The sequence below is a fragment of the Lepidochelys kempii genome, chromosome 14 (assembly GCF_965140265.1).
Source record: "Lepidochelys kempii isolate rLepKem1 chromosome 14, rLepKem1.hap2, whole genome shotgun sequence".
Taxonomy (NCBI): domain Eukaryota; kingdom Metazoa; phylum Chordata; order Testudines; family Cheloniidae; genus Lepidochelys; species Lepidochelys kempii.
This window is the reverse complement of record NC_133269.1, coordinates 16870730-16890902: the sequence shown is the minus strand read 5'-3', so window position 1 is coordinate 16890902 and position 20173 is coordinate 16870730. Positions and strand designations below refer to the sequence as shown.

Genomic DNA, 20173 nt, shown 5'->3' with positions numbered 1-20173 from the left:
TGACTGCAAATGGAGTCACAAGGGCTCACCTCTGAATCGCTGAGCATCTCAAACTGGGCTCCCAAAACCCAAGGCGCGCAAAATTAGTGCATAGATTTGAACGCTTAAAGCAAAGTGACTAGCTCAAGGTCACACACTGACCCAGTATTGCAATTGGGACTAAACCCCGGGTCTCCTGACTCCCAGCCTCCGATTCACTAACCATTAGACCATCAGGAATCCCAGTATGAGGGATAGGAAGAGCTACAGCAGAAGCTGTTGGATCTTCTTATGATTTCCCCGCACATGAAAGAGAAATGCACACAAGTGAAATTCAGTGCAAAAGGAATATTTAGCTCTTCTCTTCTTTTTTTCCAGAGGGAAGCCATCTAAATATTCTTCTGAGCCTGGGAAGGCTAAACCCACCAAGGAACAGGTAATAAGCATATGCTTAGTGCTGTCATTCTCATCACTTTGTCCTTGTCTTTCCAAAGTTTTTAGTCAGTTTGGGGTCTGGGAAAAGAAAGGAAGGGGAAATGTTCTCTGAAAATAAGGTCTGTTTATTTGAAAGGTATTTGACTTACTCACCCACACACGCCATGGCACTTCTCCTAAGAGACTGAGTCATCCTAGATTTGCAGGAAGGATAGGCAATTCTGAAAAGGTTAGAGGTTTGGTTTAGAGAAGCAGACAGAGTTTCAGCCACTCATTAGCTCTCTCCAGACCTCCTGCCAAACTGGATTGGGACTCTCAAGAGACAGGCATTTGCTTTTGGATGCCAATGACTTTCCTCACGGCATGTTTGTGCCTGAGAACCCAGCTCTGGGTGGAACCCAAGGAAGCGAGAACATGAAAGATACGAATGAAAAAGCAAGCCAAACTCTTCTGAACCTCAGAAGAGCTGTAGCATGGGGTGAAGGTGGGGAAACCTCTTCTTTAATCCAAACAGCTATACCAGTGACAGCCTGCGTGGTGACACTGAACTACTGCAGGAGTTGAATGTGAGCTCTATTATGTTTTGCCCAGGATGTGACTGGCAAGGAGCTGGCCTTCTCTGCACCTTCCCAGTGAAAATAAATAAGCAAGAAGTCATAGCTGGTGGGTGGAAGAGGAGGAGTGTTAAGCAGCACGTGTGGGAGTGCTAAGCCCAGGTCTGTACTGTTCATACCAGCCAAACTATGGTAGAACAGTGGTGGAACATCAGTGTTCTACCAAGGCAGGAGCTTGCTCCAGTGCCATTTGAAGTCAGTGGGAGTCGGATCTGGTCCACAGTACCTAGTCCTGCAGCTCTTGCTTACCACTGGGCCCACTGTTCTACCCGTCTCCACTAGCTTGCCAAGCTGTGGCAAAACCCCATTTAGAATTCTGCTTTTGCATGGCTTTCACACTGGCTCGCCTGGCCACTGTAGATGGGATCTATCTAGTGCTCAGCTCCTCAACCCTGTATTCATGCTTTCCATGGACATGCTTGGTCTGGCTACGACTTCAAGCTTTAAAATCAGCCAAGGAAAGTACATTTGAGCTGTGATGAGGAATCATTAATAAGGTATTGGAAGCCTCTTAACATAGAATAAGTCTGTGGAGGAGACAATACTGCTATTGTTTATAGAGCACTCTTCATCTCTAAGTGATTTGTGAGCTTTGATTAACTGATTCTACCAACACCCCTTGTGAATTGGGTATCACCATGCTTCTTTTACAGATGGGGAAACTGAGGCAGAGAGCAGGGAAGTGACTTGCCGATGGTCACACAGCAGGTCAGTGGCAGAGCCAGGGACAGGATCTAGGAATTCCCAGCTCACAGTCCTATGCTCAGACCAATATGTATAGAAGCTCCTTGGGAGAGGGTCCATCCTTTTGTTCTGTGTTTGTACAGCACCTAGTGCAATGGGACCTTCCTGGTCCATGATTAGGGCTCGCAATAATAACGAATAATTCAAACAGCTGCAGGTGCTGAAGAGAAATACAAAAACTTCCCTGTGGGGTTAGCAGATGTCTATAGGTGAGTGCATCCCTTTCACACCTCCCTGGCACCTGGTAAGGAATGGAGGTGTTAAGGAGAAGTGTGGGATGATTTCAAGACCGAAATGTGGTTCATTCTTCTTTCAGGCCAGCTCATGCCCTCAGTCACTGACGTCAAAAGTGAAGGCGGACCCCAGGTTTGGGAAGCTCTTTCGATTCCACATCCCAGTGCTGATGTGGGCACGGCACGTCACCCAGGAGACCCGGAACAGACTGAAGGAGCGCAGCGTCCCATATGGCTGGCAGGGCTTGTCCGACACAGGTAATGGGAGTGATGGTACACTGCAAACCCCTTTGTGACATGCCAGACGCCCCATTCCTGGTCCCAGGAATCATAGAATCATAGAATGTCAGGGTTGGAAGGGACCCCAGAAGGTCATCTAGTCCAACCCCCTGCTCAAAGCAGGACCAATTCCCAGTTAAATCATCCCAGCCAGGGCTTTGTCAAGCCTGACCTTAAAAACCTCTAAGGAAGGAGATTCTACCACCTCCCTAGGTAACGCATTCCAGTGTTTCACCACCCTTTTAGTGAAAAAGTTTTTCCTAATATCCAATCTAAACCTCCCCCACTGCAACTTGAGACCATTACTCCTCGTTCTGTCATCTGCTACCATTGAGAACAGTCTAGAGCCATCCTCTTTGGAACCCCCTTTCAGGTAGTTGAAAGCAGCTATCAAATCCCCCCTCATTCTTCTCTTCTGCAGGCTAAAATATATAGAATAGTCTACCCAACAGCCATCTGAGGGGGACAACTTGAGGCCAATCGAGGCTGGGACTGGTACCTCCATTGTGTTGGGTCCATTATAAATACAATAGGCTGGATAAAAGAACGAAAGGAAAGTGATGTAGAGATGGAAGATTATGGATCTCATCACCAGTTCTCTTAGCCGTCTGTCCCCTGCTTTCCATCTATAATTCCTAGCTCAGTTCTAGTTGTGTCAGCATAACCCTATATCCCAGTGCTGCCCCTGCAAGCTTCCTAGCAGACGCTCATATCATAGAAGCCTCCAAACTAATGAGCTCTGACTGGCAGAGAGGCCAAGGAGTGAACATGGCCACGGAGCGTGAGCTCCCTGCTCACCTCGAGGAGTGGCTCCTGCTGTGGAGACACATGGGCAGGGAAGCTGCCCATGCTGCAGCTTTTGGGAGAACTGCTCCTCCAGCATTGGGACAGGCACCTTCCACCAGCACTTGCTTCCTGTTTTGAGTTGGGTGGCTATGTGGGATGGGAGGAGGGGGTGGGGCAGCTGGGGTGTGGGGGAGCAGGCCAGCTGGGGTGGGCAAGCGGGATGGGTGGGGAGCAGGGCAGCTAGAGTAGATGAGTGGGATGGCGGAGGGGAGCAGGGCAGCTGGAGTGGATGAGTGGAATGGGAAGGGGGAGCAGGGCAGCTGGGATGGGGGGAGGGATCGGGGGAGGGGAGCAGGGCAGCTGGGCCGGGGAGCGGGATGGGATGGGAGGGGGGAGCAGAGCAGCTGGGTTGGAGGAGTGGGATGGGATGGGATGGGGGAGGGGAGCAGGGCAGCTGGGGTAGGGGAGCGGGATGGGAGGGGGGAGCAGGGCAGCTGGGTTGGAGGAGTGGGATGGGATGGGGGAGGGGAGCAGGGCAGCTGGAGTGGGGGAGCAGGGCAGCTGGGTTGGAAGAGCGGGATGCGATGGGGGAGGGGAGCAGGGCAGCTGGGGTGGGGGAGCGGGATGGGAGGGGGGAGCAGGGCAGCTGGGGAGGGCGAATGGGATGAGAGGAGTGGGGTGAGGCAGCAGATTTACAAACCAAGTGGTTACACTAAGATTTCCCCTGCTCCCTGCGTCTCTGTAGAGCAGCCATCTCATCCTGTGCCTGAGGGGAGTGGGGGAGGTTGGGCAAACCACCTCTGAGGGTAAAGGGTGATCTCTGACAAGAGGCTCAGGTCAGGCTGGAAATGCTGGGCACTGGTTGTTTTACGAACTTCTTTGCCACGTAGACAGAGAGATTAGCCAGAGGGACATGTACGGGCATGGCTGGGTAGAGATCATCCTACAGCCTAGGCCTTGATTAAAACGCCTGCTGTGTAACCAGAGAATGAAATACCTTTCAACTAAAGCCCCTCCTCCCCAGGGAGTTAGAGCCCATGGAGCAGGAGGGGACTGTTAGGAAATGCTGCAATCAACATCTTGTGACATTTTCCTGAATAAAAGGTCCCAGTGTCTGTGCAATGATTAACTCAAACCACAAGGCTCTCAAACAACATGCTCCATTGTTGCTGGCGACTGGCTGCTGGGAATTGTTTCCCTTCCTACCCCACACCCACCCTCTGCACCTCTCCAGCCGCCAGCAGCACGACTGTCTCAATGGTGAGGTGACAACGGAGGCATTTGGGGGCTGTGTGGGCAGCACCAGCTGCGAAGAGTTGTGCCTGAAAGGGACAGGGCAGGGTTGCTTCTGTCTCAGCACCCCTAGTAGGGCAATGAGAGCAGAGAGCTCCATACGCCCCAACCGCAAAGAGCCATGACTCCGACGGTAACCTTTACACTGCTCCCAAGCCAGCCAGACACACCCAGGGAGGGCTGGGGAGCCGGTGGAAGTCGGGGCTGCTGAGCTCTGAGCTGGGCCCAGTTTAAACCTTGTAGACACCTGCACCTCCGCTCTTGCAATACGAGGCTGGTGCTGACTAGCCTCTTTCTTGCCTGGATCTGCAGCCATTGCTTCCGCCTTGCATCTGCTCAACGACTCTGCCAACAGCTGGCTGTTCGACAAAGCCAGGTTCCCTGAAGGCTGCGTCCGCTGCGCCGTGGTCGGGAATGGAGGGATTCTCAATGGATCCCAGCAAGGCAAGGAGATAGATGCCCATGACTTTGTTTTCAGGTATGGAGAGCTCAGCAGCCCACACATCCTGGGAGCTGTAGTTTGAGGAAACCAGGGACATTTACCTTTGACAGGGACCGGGTCATTGGGGCTGTTTTGCTCCTTAACTAGCAGAAGATCCTGCTTAAAGATCTTGTGTATTAACAGTGGGCAGGTCTAATGGGGTCCTAGGGCATTCTTAGTAGGGCAACTCCGGCTGTACATTTCATGCCCTCTTGCAGCCATGGCTATTACTGCTGCCCATTGTGGGCGATGCTGCTTGATAGCTTGTCATGTGGCCCCGATGCTCCAACAGATTATTTGACATTAACAGAGACCATATGGCAAATCCGTATCCCACAGTTCCCCTTTCAGGCTGCTTTGGTCTTTCCTGGATGCCCCATTGTAAGGCACGTTCCAGTCACTTTGTACCAGCACAGCCTCATCCTGTGGGATTATCTGCCCCCAGGGTAGGGTTTGTGCAATTAGGAGGAAGTTGTAACCACTGTCGGTGCTTCCAAGACTGCACCTGCACTTCGGCCAAAGGGAAGACATCAGTATAGCACTCTGCACACCAGTGAGGGGAGAGGAAATGTACACCAAGGACACCAGAGCAAATCCTTGGTGCTGTAAAGGGGCTGTGAGATATTTATTGCCCAAGCGAGAGAGACCTCAGTTTGTAGCATCCCATCTGAGTGACGCTCCTGTCTCTCCTCATACAATAACTGCATGGTACCCAGCATGGCTACCTCAGAAGGATGAGGGATGAGTCATCCCTGCTGGGAACTTGAACCAGGACTCTAGGCCTTTCAAACTGCACGTGTGGCCCTCTGTGCCATCCCCGTGTAATAAGGTGTGAGGGACTTTAGGTAACAACTCTACAGCTGTAAACTGGCACACAACCCCAATTAGTAGCAGCATCAATGGGGGAGAATCATACTTAGTGCTCTGTGGTGAAAGACCAGTCCTTAATCAGAGCCTTTGTCTTCTCCCTTCTCCACCCACAGGCTAAATGGGGCTGTGATCAAAGGCTTTGAAGATGACGTCGGGACCAAGATATCCTTCTATGGTTTCACGGTGAACACAATGAAGAATTCCCTGATCGCCTACGGAGAGTATGGCTTCACCCAGATACCCCAGTCCAAGGTAAGCCATCAGGGCTGGGAGGTGTTGTGCAAATATTTGATTGGACCTGGAGAGTCATGCAGGCCGTGGCAACACCCGCTGAGGGATGGAGCTTTGCTGACCATCTTGGCCTTGCTGACCACTGACACATACCACCTTAGAACCCACATAAAGTGCAGGAGACCCTGAGACCATCAATCCGTGACTCTTCCTGTGAGGTCTCCCTGGTTCCTTTCAGCTCCACCAGAAACCTCCTCCATGTTTGAGAAGCGCTGGGTGTCCACGGCTCCCCACACTCAATCTTACCGCCAAAGAACATGTGTATGTTTAGTTGCCCTGCGTTTGTGAATGAGGCTCTTGCATCTAAGTGGGGCTGAGGGTGTGACAGCACCCGCTACACCGAAGCATTGTATGTATTTTGTGCCTCCCGCCCCGCTGCAGGACCTGCGGTATATTTTCATCCCCTCGGACATACGCGATTACGTCATGCTGAAGTCAGCCATACTGGGCAGCCGTGTCCAAGAGGGGTACGACAGAGGCGATGAGTGAGTAATGCTTCCAGCCTGCTTTCTGCCCACCCTGAGCCATCTCAGGCACAATGCTACTGGGCAATGGATGTCCTCCAGCTGCAGGGTGGATACAGCATAGACAGCATTAGTGCATACTGCCTTCTGCAAAGGTGTCTCAGCCCTCTCTAAGGTACTTATGTGGCCCACATTACAATAGTATCTGAGTGCCTCACTGTCTATATGTATTCATCCTCACGACACCCTTTTGAGAGAAGGGCCATTATACAGATTAGAGTACAGAGACTTAAGTGACTTGACTAAGGTCCCACAGGAAGGCTGTGGCAGAGCAGGGACATAGGTCTCCCACATCCCAGGCTCGTGCCCTAAACACTGGACCATCTTTCCTCTCTCTGCTCTGTCTTCAGGCCTCAGCAGCACCTCATTTTCACAACCCTGATTGAAGCAGCTCTGAAAGTATCGCCCAGACCTCCCCAACGCCCAACCCAGAAGTAGTTTAATGCAGAAAATCTCTGCACACAAATTATTCTCCTCCTTCTATTAATGACAATAATTTTTCACAAGCACCCTTCATTTGTAAGCAAAGTTAGAGGGGAGCAGAATCAAAACAAGGCTTACACTGTACATCTGGCTGCAACCTTAAGTCCATAATAAAAATGAAAGCTCTTCAGTGTCTCTCTGAGTTTCTGCCTCAGAGGAAAAGTGTTAACTCTGCGCTCCAGAGAGTTGTATTTTTTTTCTTTAATATTTTCTCTGTCTGATACCTCTGCTGCTGACAACCGGCACCACTGGTCAGTCTAAATATTCAGATTCTTTTCAGGTTGTAATATAAACACTGAGCTGTCTAAATACTGACTTGAAATGAAACTATTCCTTTTGATCTTCCCACCACAGCCCGCGGAAATATTTTGGACCAGAGACATCTGCAAAAAAGTTCAAGCTGCTGCACCCAGATTTCATACATTATCTAACAGCGAGGTAAGAAAAACCAGGCGCCACCTTTGAGGAAAACATTGTCTCAAAACACTCCAGCTCATTCGGCAAATAGCTCTGGAACTGCCCCAGTTCTGTTCACTGAAGCCTGCCCCACAATCAAACCCCTCCAACCTCAATCCCACCTGTTCACTGCAGTCTTCCCGCATCACTGAAATGCAGTCCAGTCCCACTCAGTGCATTACATCCCCGTCACTGGAGCCCAACCCACTGTGATCCATCTTGGATTTATGCCCACGTGCTCCTATTCATTGCAAGCCAATCCAGTTTCTTGCAGGCCACTGTGTTTCCATTCACTGCCATGTAGTCTCATCCTTTCCTCGGCAACCCACCTTGTTCACTGGGATTCAGTGCAGCCCATCTCTCTCTGTTTCACTGATCTCACCTATTATAATCCCTCTTTGGTTACAGATTTCTGAGATCTGAAATAATAAATACTCAGTATGGGTATCTGTACATGCCCAGTACTGGTGCCCTCATGCTACTGACAGCTCTACATACCTGTGACCAGGTAAGAGCCTTCAGGGCTACCTTTCTTCAGTGCCTAGTACTCTGCTGGTCAGCATGAATAAAGGCTGATGGAATGAGTGTGGGGTGGAGTTAAAGCATGTTCCTGGCTTGGTTCTTAACCCTCCTGTTGTAGGACCCAGAAATATTTGGGTAGAGCTCACATGAGCCCCAACCTGGTATGAATTATTTCACTGATGGTGCCTGCTCCAGTGTGCCACATGGCTTCCAGGATGTACCATTTAGGACATAGCACCAAGTCTGTACCAGGTACACGGGGCAGCACTGTGCCCCACACAGCTACTCCAGCAACGTCTGACTGACCAGGTAACTCCTTATCCGAAGCCCGGGGTCCAGTCTGCCTAGGACAGGCTGGGCACTGATCCCGCCTCCCAACTGTTCTGTTACCCTTTTCCCCCTGTCTGCAGGTCAGTGCCTATGGATTTATCACGGACAATTACCGAAAGTTTTCAGACCACTACTACGAGCGGGAGAAGAAGCCTCTGGTGTTCTATGCCAACCATGACATGCTGCTGGAGGCGGAGCTGTGGAAGAGCCTGTACAGGGCAGGCATCATGAAGCTGTATCAGCGGTGAGGCTGGGTGGCACGTCCCTTCTTGCTGTAACAAAAGTAGTCCTCCTCCTCTTCCCCAAGGGCTCCCTTCTCCCTGGCAGGGGCCGTCCAGAATTCATGGGCAAAGGTGGCAAACGAAGAGCTCACCCAAAACCAGCCTTACAAGCTGGAGACTGCGTGAATTGCAAGGCTGCCTTCTGCGAGCTGAGGGTGCTGCCTTGAGGATTCTGCTCAGATGTTGCTGAGATGGCAAAGCAAGTGTGGTGAGGTCTCTTTCTAGGGAACCTGCTGATTGGCTCAAGACAACAGACCCCAGACACACCCCAGTTCCTCCCATCAAATAAGAGACCTGTGGGGAGCAACTTCTGACACTGGGAAATGAAAAAGGGATTTCAGCAGCAATAAGCCCGAATGTTCAATGCGTGTCTCCCAAAGGGGCGTGATGGCCCTGAGAAGATGCTCGCTCACCAGCAAATTCCAGCTTCCCATCGCCTTCAAGTGTTACATGCTGAGCATAGAGCTTGGGTGTGAAAAATACCCCGCCTGCCGTTTCCACCTTTCCATCACAAGGGTCTGCCACAACCCTGAAAAGCCTAATTTGTTCTGTGTTCAAACTCATTCATGATGGGACACATCACAGCCACAATCCTATAGCTGAAGAGACCTGGATGGAGCTTGTTGACATTGCTCCTCAGTAGAGCGGGGGGGGCAGCCATAACTGTATGAAGGCCTATGGAGCCATCACATGCACATAAACACTCCACTTTCCAGACAGAGCTCCCATTGCTAGCAGAATCCAGCAGAGGCTGATTGCCCTCTCCCACCTGTGCTTCAGCCACACTCCTTGGGTTTTCACTCCACATTGTGATGTCAACAGAGGGTCTCAAACAGATGGAAGTGGGGTTGCCACAGCTTAATTAGGCCCCTGCAGCAATCTGGGGGCAGGTGGACCTGATCGGATGGGACCCTGGGCATTTTTTGCATTGCAAACCTAGGGGGCCTGTGTACATTCAGAGGAAGGCCCCCAGCCCTAGTACAGGTGGATAGAACCCACCACTCCATTACTTAAAACTAAATCCTCATCAACCTAAATAAAAAACCCAACTAGCCTGCAGTGAGGAGGGAAAGTTCTTTACCCTGAAGCTACATTTTGTAAGTTAATTACATGTAACTAGAAAGAGTAGATCAGCAACAGGTTGGTTTTGTTCTACAGGGAGGTTGTAATGACTAGTGATGGATGGATGCTAAAGCACAGTGGAGGAGTGTAATTTGAAACGTTCTCCCACTTTGTATAATTGCATAAATGTTGAATGATCTTTTATGTTTTCTTTTGTTTTCGCTTGGGGTGAAGGAAGGGGGTAGAATATGACTGGCAGAGGCTGGCACAGAAAGCAGAGCAGCAATACAGTGTGAATGGACAGCAGAGGATCGCAGGGTTTAGACCTGGGAGTACTGCTGCCGTGAATTTCTATATGGGAGGGGAGGATGAATAGTTCTGAACTCTGTGAGTGGCAAGGGCTGAGGGAAGTGATCCTAACACATACAGCCAGGGGCTCAGCACTCACTTGCTTTGCTCTGAGCCTAAGAATTAACATTTAAAAATAGTTTAGTCCTGGTTTGGCCAAGTCATCCTTGTAGAACAGCACTCAGCATTGCAGACTGTAAAGGAGAACAGCTAGGGTACAAGACTAAGTGTCAGGATACCCAGAAACTCAACCTAGCTGTGCCACTGGGTCTGGTCTCAGGTTTGATTTTCTGTATTGTAAAATACAGAAAATAGTGTTCACACTGACTCATTCCATACCTGTAAAGCACACATGTTATAGCTCAGTAGTTTGAGCACTGGCTTGCTAAACCTAGGGTTGTGAGTTCAGTCCTTGAGGGGGCCAGTTAGGGATCTGGGGCAAAAACTGGGGATTGGTCCTGCTTTGAGCAGGGGGTTGGACTAGATGACCTCCTGAGGTCCCTTCCAACCGTGATATTCTATGGTTCTATGAACAGATGGGGGAACTGAGACAGATGAGAATTGTCCAAGTCCACATCAGTGCCCGCTGTGGATGATCTAGAACTTTAGCTCAGTTAGGGAACAGTTCTACTATACCCTACTGGTGGCAAGCACGTCTCTTGCCTTCTGCAGCTGTAGGCTAGTCATGGAAAGCAGTAACCAAGTCTGAAAACTGTTCCAGCCATAAGCCCCAGTGTGGAGGGTCTTACATTCTCAAAACCCTGTAAAGTGCTGCATGGTACTTGCTTTTTCTATAGCCTAGTGATGTAGCCTCTTTTAGTAATGAGGGACTCGCCCTTCAGCTTGCAGTCATAGTATAGACTGGAGTCTGACATATCACAGGTGAAAGGGCTGTTTGGACTCACTTAACTTTGAGTTTAGAGCATCACCAAAACTCAGACACTGGATATTTTTTATTATTTATTTCTGAAAGATAAAACCTCCTTGGTCAACAGTTCTCTTTCTCTCCAGCCAGCCCTGCTGGGGGAAAAAAAACAGAACAGGATCTAGTCAGTAAAGAGAGAGACATTAACAAGCCCTTTTCTTCTGTACTGTCAAATCTATTGTAAAAAAAATCAGAGTAGGGAAGGTGGCCAAGCGCCAAGGACACAAAAGAGACTTCCATCTTTATTTTACCAGGAATACAAAGATGATTGTTTGAGGAGGTTGGCAAGACTTAACTGAAATGATGGACAGGCCAGTTCTGACTGGCATGATAAAAGACCTGCACTTTGACAGGAATAGCCTTGCATCTATTAACGTCACAGCTAGCCTCCCTGGAGCCATGTTCCTGTCACTCCAAGCAATCATCCCTTTTCAGCAGCACTCAAGTCTAAGACCCATTCCCACCTTAACAGACACCATGGAGCTATGTCAAACTCAACAGCAAAAAGGAAATCTTGCAGTTGCCCACAGGTGACTTCACTAGCACATATCAGGTACCAAATGAGAACTAATGATCAACAAGGACTATATCGAGACAGACTGAGACCTTGCTTCAGATCATTCTCCCTCTTTTGCAGCAGCATCCTCAAGTTAGAGACTTAAAGTCAACTGACATGTAAAGTCTGCAAAAAACAGCTGCTACCTAGATACAGCAAATAAGATTTGCGTTGAACCAGTTCCTGAATCTCCACAAGTACTGAACATTATTTACTTTTCTAAAATTTTCTATTTCTAGCCCCTCTCTTCTTTTTGTTTTACTTGCAACCTGGGAGCAGACAGCTCCAGTTTCTCTTACCCAATAAATTATGCCTTCTAATTAAACAAATGCTGACATTGTGCCAAAGTGTGACATTAAAAATCCACATGACAGAACAAAGTTTTGTACAGGAATTCACTGCAAATCTACTGCATATCAAACACCAAACACTTAAAACAAATGCACTGCTTTTCTACTATATTCCTCCCCATCCCATATACCAACCTCCAAGCCTAGAGGAGTTCTGTTATCTTTGGATCCATTGTCCAATTCATTTCAGATCTGGGAACCATGCACGTGTTACCAGGACCTCCAGCAAAATCGATCACACATTCAAATCCTGTTGAAGTTTAGATTACGGTGTGTTGCTAGAAAGAACACAGTTAATTGTCAGTCATTTGAAAGCTCTTTTTTTTTTAAATCCAAGATCTCAGAGTGCTTAAAAAGGTCAGTATGAGTTCTCCTCTTTCCTCATTGTGACATGGGCTACAGAAATTAAGTGACTTGACCATGGTCAAGCTGCAAATCAGTAACAGAGTCAGAAATAGAATGCAAATCTTTGATTTGATATCCAGTCTCTTGCTCTAGCCTCGAGAGCAAGAAAATCCTCTTGCTCTCAACGCTATTACTCTTACTGTTTTCATAAAAGAATCAAGGTGTTATTTGGGGATGGAGAAATAAAGTGTCACCAAAGGACAGTAGGGCTCTTGTGTTCCCTGCGGAGAAAGCAATGACTTTGCATCTTGCACTGAACAGGGCAGCGTACTGAAGAGAGCATTATGCAATGCACTTGAAACAAACACTATCCCAAATCTGGCTGCTGACTATCGCTTTGGGATAGGAAGTAATTATTGGCCCAAGTGTAGGGGGGAGGTAGAACACTGGTTTTGCTCTGACATGCTAGTGGTACAGCACATAGATAAACAAGTAGTTAAAGACTGATCCAAATCCTGGCTTCCAGGAGTACATTCCTCTGATGTCCCATCAAATCATGATTTCACTGACACCATAGGAAGAGACACACCACAGAAGGCACGATCCAGTTATTATAGCCATTGTTTTGCCTATACGTCTCCCCACCTGTTAGAATTAGTTAAATCAGCATTTTGCCAACAGAACAAGCTTCAAAGCTCGTTTGGCCAGAAACAATGACAGTGTTATTGCAGGGTCAAGGTAACCAGCAAAAACCAGATTGTAGGTTAACAGAAGGTTGGTCACTCAAGTTAAGCACAAACGTGTCTCAAATTCTCCCACTAGCCAGGACAAGCAACATGAGTGTCTCTAAAAAACCCTTTGTCACACATGAAATCCACAACCAATTTTTTTTTTTTTGCCAAAGATTTTACAGAATACATTAAACTGGGCAATGCCTATTTTTAAGGGTTCCATTTATCCATTATGTCAAAAAAGGGTGGTTCCTGGAAAATGTCACGGAGTGCACGTTCTATAGGATTTCACCAAGAACAAAGCTGTGATGGTTGCCCCATAGGATTCAGCACAGACACATGGGACACTCAAAGGACAGCCTATCCTTTATCTTGTCTTTCAGATTTTAATCTTCTACAAAGGTCACCAAGATAAGAAAATAAACTGCAGAGGGGGGGGGGGGGGGTTCCAAAAGCCTCAGAATATTTGTTTTTCCCCTCACAGCTGAGTTTTCAGACAGGGATAACTCACATCACTGGCTTATAGGCTTCAAGGGACAGAAAAGCAGACTGAAAACCTAGTTAGGATACACTCGAAGAGCTCTGCAGTGTTTCAGCCTTTCCCACTGCAGGTATAACGCAGATATGATCATTAAGATTAAGCAACTGGCAGGGAGGAGGAATGTGTGGAAAACTAGACTCAAAGTATGATCAACATCAAGTTGAGTTCTGCTCCTTTCGACAACACTTGGACCATCATTTCCTCAGCCCTTTGTTATTCAACATGTCAGGTTATAGCCTGCTAAGAGACAGGATTCGATCTGCTCAGGAGGGCAACAGCTGAACACACTAAGGATCACCCACTACATTCCTATGCTTCCCTGGCAAGGAATAGGTTCAAGAAATCAGCACTCTGCACACCATGACCCACCCCGGCTGACCAGAAAGCCTTTGGATTTCTCACAAGGCACCGAGGCAAACATTTCTCTAGCAATTCCTTACCAGCTTGCAGTCAAAGTTACCAGCCCCTGGCTTGAGACAGGCACTTTCTTTAGTGCAGGATCAGTGGGTGGAAGACACATTGCATCCTGTGAATGCAAGTACAAGCCACATGTTAAAGATTCATCATAGTAGTCCTTAAAGTAAACTTTGATCCTCCAGTTTCATTAAAGCAGATGTGAAAGTGCTGAGCCTCAGAGAGTCAGAATTCCACAAAGGAAGGTTTCTTTTTCAGACAGGGATAACTCATCATCACCAGCTCAGCGCTCAGGCTAGATACCTGCCCAGCAGGAGGCCAAAGGACTTTCTTTTTGCAGCTGTTTACTTGTCACCCACTCAAGAGTAGGCATCCACACCCCAAGATTTCTCATTATAAATCCTTGCTTTCTGGGACACCAACTTAAAGTGTTACCTGTAGTTACGAAAATGAAAAAAAAGTCTACCACTTCCCCAACCCCCTCCCAATTTGGGCCCTTTGTACAATCAACATTGGGTGATTAGAGTTAGTTTCCCCTGCATGAGAGACAAGGCTGTAAAACCATCCACTGACAGGGACAAGAAGGGGACGGTCCATTACCTGAAGCTACTTTAACATTCATTTTTATTTACTATATTTCAAGCCAACAGCATCCTTCTTGGTTCAACCTTTTCAGTGCTCATGGCTGGATGCTAGCTTTGGGGCACCTCCACCAGACACATACAGAAATATGTGCTCTACAAACCAATGTCCTCCACACAATGTGTCGTCACATACAGTGCATGCAAGGTCATGCTGCACCGCGGACACCATTTTCTAGAGCAGGTCTGCTGTGGAGTGGACACGTTTGGGGGACACCGTTGGACCACCCTGCGCTACATTAAGAACATAACATAAGAACGGCCCTACTGGGTCAGACCAAAGGTCCATCTACCCAGTATCCTGTCTTCCAGCAGTGGCCAGTGCCAGGTGCTCCAGTGGGACTGAACAGAGCAGGTAATCAAGTGATCTATCCCGTCGCCCATTCCCAGCTTCTGGCAATCGTTATGTGGAAATGTTGTAATCCCCCCGGACTCACGCATACAGGAAGAATCCACCAGCACTTTCTGTAAGACATTTGAGGGCTTATTACATGAAATACACTTGGACATACGGAAAATAAACTAACACATCCTTTGGAGGTGCCTTTAGCTTTTATATTCCCTGTTGAGTCATCACTTGGTGATTCTGATCTATGCCTCCCCTCCAGCCAAAGAAAGCTTAAAAAGGCTTCAGTGTAAGTCTGGATCAATTCACAAACTAATTACTCTTTCACTAGCTCTATTCTTGTAACAAATATATTTGTGGGATGAGCTGCATCAAGTGTCTCCATCGCGAAGTGTTACCTAATCCCTTCATATTCCATTCTCCAACTCACCTTTTACGGTCACAACACCCAGCTGTCCAGCCTAGCACACTGACAGATTTAAATCCCCATTCACAGAACACTACCTTTCATCTTGTGGTCTTTGAAAGCAAAGGGGTTTGCACTCAAGAGTCTACTGCACCACAGCAGCAGCCATGACTGGTGGGAGGGAGAGATGGAGTAATTACAATAATCAAGCTATTGAGCTTTTATATCTGCACTCATTAGCCATAGGGATCACAACATAGTCATCCAAAACCACTAAATAGAGCAGCCTTGCCTCCATTTCCCAACAACAATGAAAGGCACCTAGTTTTTTGACTGCAGAAGACAAATGCTAATATGCCTCACCATTGTGCAGATGAGCAGACAAACAAGGCTGATGAAAGGAATTTTCACCTCCTTCCTTAGAGACTCATGGGCAGTTAGTGGGAGGGATAATCTCATCCAAAAGCCTCATCCTTGATTTCCAAATAGAAAGAGGTGCGGCACCCTGGGAATTTAAGAACAGGGTCACAGGGTTAGGGTTAGTCACATATGATCAGACAAACTTTCATTTCTGGGTTTCCTTAAATCAACTTTGCAGTGCTGAGCCTCAGAATCACAATTCCACAAGTGAAAAGATCTTTTTCAGACAGGGATAACTTTGTATCATCACCAGCTCAGCTTTCAAAACAGTTAAGACCTGTACCTGGAAAAGCTGGCGCATGCAAAGCCAAAGGTTCTGCTCTAACTGTATCTGTTCCTTTGATTACCATGCTCTCCACCCTGGGGGGGAGGGATAGCTCAGTGGTTTGAGCATTGGCCTGCTAAACCCAGGGTTGAGAGTTCAATCCTTGAGGGGGCCATTTAGGGATCTGGGGCAAAAATTGGGGATTGGTCCTGCTTTGAGCAGGGGGTTGGACTAGATGACCTCCTGAGGTCCCTTCCAACCCTGAGATTCTATGATTCTATGTGATGACGACACCTGGTGGCATCAGCAGTATGCACCTTCAATATTATTCATTTTCTATTTTGGACATTTCAGTTGGAGGTTGTGTTGTGCAAAGGCAATGCAAGTTCAGCATGAAGGCTGTTTATTAGCCAAACTCATCACTCGCTCCAAAAACAAACCTTTCTTGTATCAGAATATTGCTTTTGTAGTAGAATTCACACCAGAACTGCTTAGAGAAGCACTTCATGCTGATGGGAAAGTCAGCTTAAAAAGAAATCAATCACTTCTTTCTGAAGAAGTGTCACCATTACCAGAACCCCCTAAGATTAGCTGGAATGAAAAGAGTGAAGGCAAAGTTTATTTACAGTAGAACCTCAGCATATAATCACCTTGGGAATGGAGGCTGTTCATAACTCTGAAATGTTTGTAACGCTGAACAAAACATGATTGTTCTTTTAAAAGTTTACAGTTGAACAAATTTAATACAGCTTTGAAATTTTATGTTTAACGCAGTACTGTACTGCACTGCATTTGCTTTTTTTTTAATCTTTGCTACTGCCTGATTGTGTCCTTCCAATTCCAAATGAGGTGTGTGATTGACTGTTCAGTTCGTAACTCCGGTGTTCATAACTGGGTTCGACTTTACCTTTTAAAAAGCTTACTTTGTCCATCATAGATACATGCAGCATATTGTATCATTAGCTTTACTGCTAACCCAAATCAGTTAGGGCAATGGGTGAAACCTTACTGACGTGAATGAAAAGATCCCCATAGACTTTAAAGAACTCTTCCAAAACCTCTTGGTTTTCCGTTTGTGCAGTTCTCCCACATAGCAAGAGAGAAACACACCGTATACAATTACATGTTCATGTTTTGTATAACAGTAGTTAGCATGAGCAGTCAGCAGAACCTGGCATGACTTAGCTTTGTTATATTGACTGGATTTTCCACTGACCGTTCCCTGTTAAGGGAACCCAAGAGAGACCTTAAGAACACCATGCAATCCAAAAGCCTGTCCCTTCCACCAACAGAAGTTGGTCCACTGAAAGGATATTACTTCACCTACCTTGACTTCCTGTTAAAGTGTCAAAGAAGCGCATAAAATGCTTAAGTTTGAGCAAGGAAGAAAACAGACTCAGTCTCTGTTCCTTGGGAAAACCATTCCCTTTAGAAGTGAAAATTCTCAGACACTTCCCATGAGCTACCAGGACCAGAAGTGCTTTTCAGTTTACAGACAAAAGGAAATGATTTCAGCAACAAAAGCAGGATTCAAGCTCTCCCTTCAAAGTATGCAATAATATACAGGAGTCATTGGAACAGCGTATCTGAATAGGTGGTGTCCCTTTAAATCACAAACCTTAACATTCATGTGACATATACGCACCCCAGACACATTTAGCAGAGGTCATTAGCAATGCCCAGTGGGTAGAATCAGGAACCATTATGAGTGCATATTATACAGAGAACCCTACAGTAGTTTAAGGCAGTGGTTCTCAACTAGGGGGCCATGAGCAGGTTTTAGGGGGTCCATCAAGCATGGCTGGTGTTAGACTCCCTATCGCCCAGGGCAGAAAGCCAAAGCCCCCATCCCAGCACAAAACTGCAGCCGGGGGCCCTGAGCTGAAGTCAAAGCCTGAGCAACTTATCAGTGCTCCCTGTGGCATGCCGCCCTGGCTTTTATATGCAGAAACACAGCTGCTGTGGCACAGGTGGGCCATGGAGTTTTTATAGCATGTTTGGGGGGGGGGGGGGGGGGCTCAGAAAGAAAAAGGTTGAGAAACTTTTTTAAGAGACAACTCAATGGCCCAGCAAGTCACTGTGACCTAGTAGGGGTGGGTTTTAAACCTGAATTACAGGGAGACTGGGTGCGCCTCAGCCCAGGCTCTTGAACGCAGCTTTCCGGAGGCAGGGAAGGGGGAGCTGCCAGCCTTCCCCTGCGCCTGCACTGTCATTTAAGCCGCACGCTTACCAGGATCAGCAGGGTGCTGCTGGCTTCTCGGCTTTCCTCCCTCGTGCATGATTTTGGCAGGGACCTGCAATAGGAGAAACCAGGGGGGTTAACTGGGGCATCTTATCACCAGCCCAGAGCCAACAGTCAGTTGGCGCTGTTCCCTCTGAAGCTACTGGCCCAGCACCTTCCCCATACCCAGCTGGGCCAGTGGCTTCAGAGGGAACAGCGCCAACTGACACGGGGGCACCCGGGCCCTAGTCACTCCACCATCGGGGGCGGGAAGAGAACAAGCTAAAAGCAGCCATGGGACTTGCGGCCAAGCATCCTCTGCACAGGCTGATGGGGAGCGGGGCAGCCCTTACACCACCAAAGCGACACGCTAACCGGGCACCAACCCAACTGATACATCGCCGGGACGAGGCACAATCGCCACCCGCTCACATATCACGAGACCGTATCTGCCCACAAGACACCGTTACCGAGGATGGCATCGGATCCTGCCACACTCCGAATCTACTCACCGCCACCACGCCGGCCGGCAGCGAGCGGAACAGACCGCAGCAGCCGAAAGTGTTCCGCCCTATCCAGGCCAAGTCTCGTTTCACCTCTCGCGAGGCTGAGAGGGGGTTGTGGGAAATGTAGTTGTTTCGTCTGGCCCCTCTGAGGTTTCTTTGGAGGGAGGCTGAGTGTTGGGGGCGGGAGGGAAGGAATGGCGGTGTTTCCATCATACAGCCCGCTTGGGTCTCCCGGGTGTTTTATATGCTACTGATCCCTGGGGCAAGCTGCTAACTTTGTTAACAATGAGCTTGCATGATGGGAAGGCCAAATTCTGCCCAGGATTGCCCCGGCCTGGGCAGTCAGAAGCAATGGGGATACAAATCAGAGCAGAACTTGGTTAATTTCTTTCTCCGACTCCTGTCTTGGTGCTTTCTTCCGTGCTAAATGCCCCATCTAGCAGAGTTCACAAAGCTGCCTCCATATCTCCATTCAAGCCCTTTCTAAAATTATTATTATTCCTCTTTGTACACCCACAGTGCCAGAGGGAACAGGCGCCACTGGACTAGGCATTGTACAAACACATAATAAAAGTCTGTGTTGCAAAGATCTTGCACTTTATGTCTATATGATGAAAGACAAACAGGTGGCTACAACAAATAGACAGGGAAACTTAAGGCATCAGTGATATGATTTTCATTAGTGTCATAAAGAGTGATCACATCATGCTTGCTGCCTAACCATTGTCAAGTGTTTTGTAGGTACCAGAGCGGAGCTTTCCCCTGCGTTGTTTTAAGACAACATTTGAAGGACAGTGTAGTGACTTTGTGGTTTTATTATGGAGAGCTCTTTCCATGACGGCAAGTACACTGGTGCTTGTTGGAAATTTGACTAATGGGCATTAAAGGTTGGCATCAGTGGTGGAGCACTATACCATATACAAGATGATAGCTAAGGTGAGACTAAATGATGAAAGACCCAAAGCCTCATCCCTTTTGTGAAGGAGCTAATAACATAAATAAATAATTCTCTTTATGCCCTTCTGTAAATTCCCCACTACATCTTGTCTTCTCTACACTTTTGTGATAAGGATTATCTTATTTTGGATTTAGAACAGAGCCAGGCTTCCTGTTGGCACTTAACAAAGAACAAATAAAATAATAATAAAGAATGGGACAAATTCAGATCCTGGGCTTGGTTCTGATCTCACAGGTACAGCTATCACATTGGTATAACTCCACTCCAGCTGCACAGAAACCACAGCAATAGTACACTATAGATAGATGGACAGATTTCATTAGATGTCAGTGAGTTTCTCCTGATTTACACAGATGTGAGTTCAGAATCAGGCACTAGTGCCTCAGTGAACACAGTATTAGCATTACTGGTCATTAATGGCGTTTGTTGAATCTTCACAATTAATAATAAAAATATGATCATACTTAGCATTGATACAGAGCTCTGCATCTCCAACAGGCAGTACCAGCCTTAACTTTAAATGGCTAATTAGCTAGA

The 20173-nt window shown here is 47.6% G+C and overlaps 1 protein-coding gene, 1 long non-coding RNA gene and 2 other non-coding genes across 6 annotated transcripts in view; 1 reads left to right on the top strand and 3 right to left on the bottom strand.

The window, feature by feature from the left end:
* Nucleotides 1-9865, top strand: part of ST6GALNAC2 (ST6 N-acetylgalactosaminide alpha-2,6-sialyltransferase 2) — a 31278-nt gene extending 21413 nt beyond the window's left edge. The window contains exons 3-10 of the mRNA XM_073311076.1: nt 358-415; nt 2089-2263; nt 4676-4841; nt 5828-5966; nt 6387-6490; nt 7367-7450; nt 7877-7976; nt 8401-9865. Of these exons, the coding sequence (XP_073167177.1) occupies nt 358-415; nt 2089-2263; nt 4676-4841; nt 5828-5966; nt 6387-6490; nt 7367-7450; nt 7877-7976; nt 8401-8568 (994 nt within the window). The 3' untranslated portion in view covers nt 8569-9865. The remainder of the gene's footprint in view (nt 1-357; nt 416-2088; nt 2264-4675; nt 4842-5827; nt 5967-6386; nt 6491-7366; nt 7451-7876; nt 7977-8400) is intronic.
* A 1093-nt stretch (nt 9866-10958) lies between these two features.
* LOC140897885 (uncharacterized) lies at nt 10959-18762 on the bottom strand. Of its 3 annotated transcripts, none has more exons than XR_012154848.1 (6): nt 18685-18762; nt 18182-18245; nt 15630-15771; nt 13900-14979; nt 11978-12120; nt 10959-11031 (listed from the first exon to the last, which is right to left on the bottom strand). It is a non-coding gene; the product is annotated as an uncharacterized lncRNA (long non-coding RNA). The 3 variants fall into 3 exon arrangements; XR_012154849.1 differs by having other exon boundaries at nt 13900-13985; XR_012154847.1 differs by having other exon boundaries at nt 13900-15771.
* LOC140898424 (small nucleolar RNA R38) lies at nt 14084-14160 on the bottom strand. Its single transcript, XR_012154984.1, has one exon. It is a non-coding gene; the product is annotated as a small nucleolar RNA R38 (small nucleolar RNA).
* Nucleotides 15867-15944, bottom strand: LOC140898423 (small nucleolar RNA R38). Its single transcript, XR_012154983.1, has one exon. It is a non-coding gene; the product is annotated as a small nucleolar RNA R38 (small nucleolar RNA).
* Nucleotides 18763-20173: the final 1411 nt, after the last annotated feature.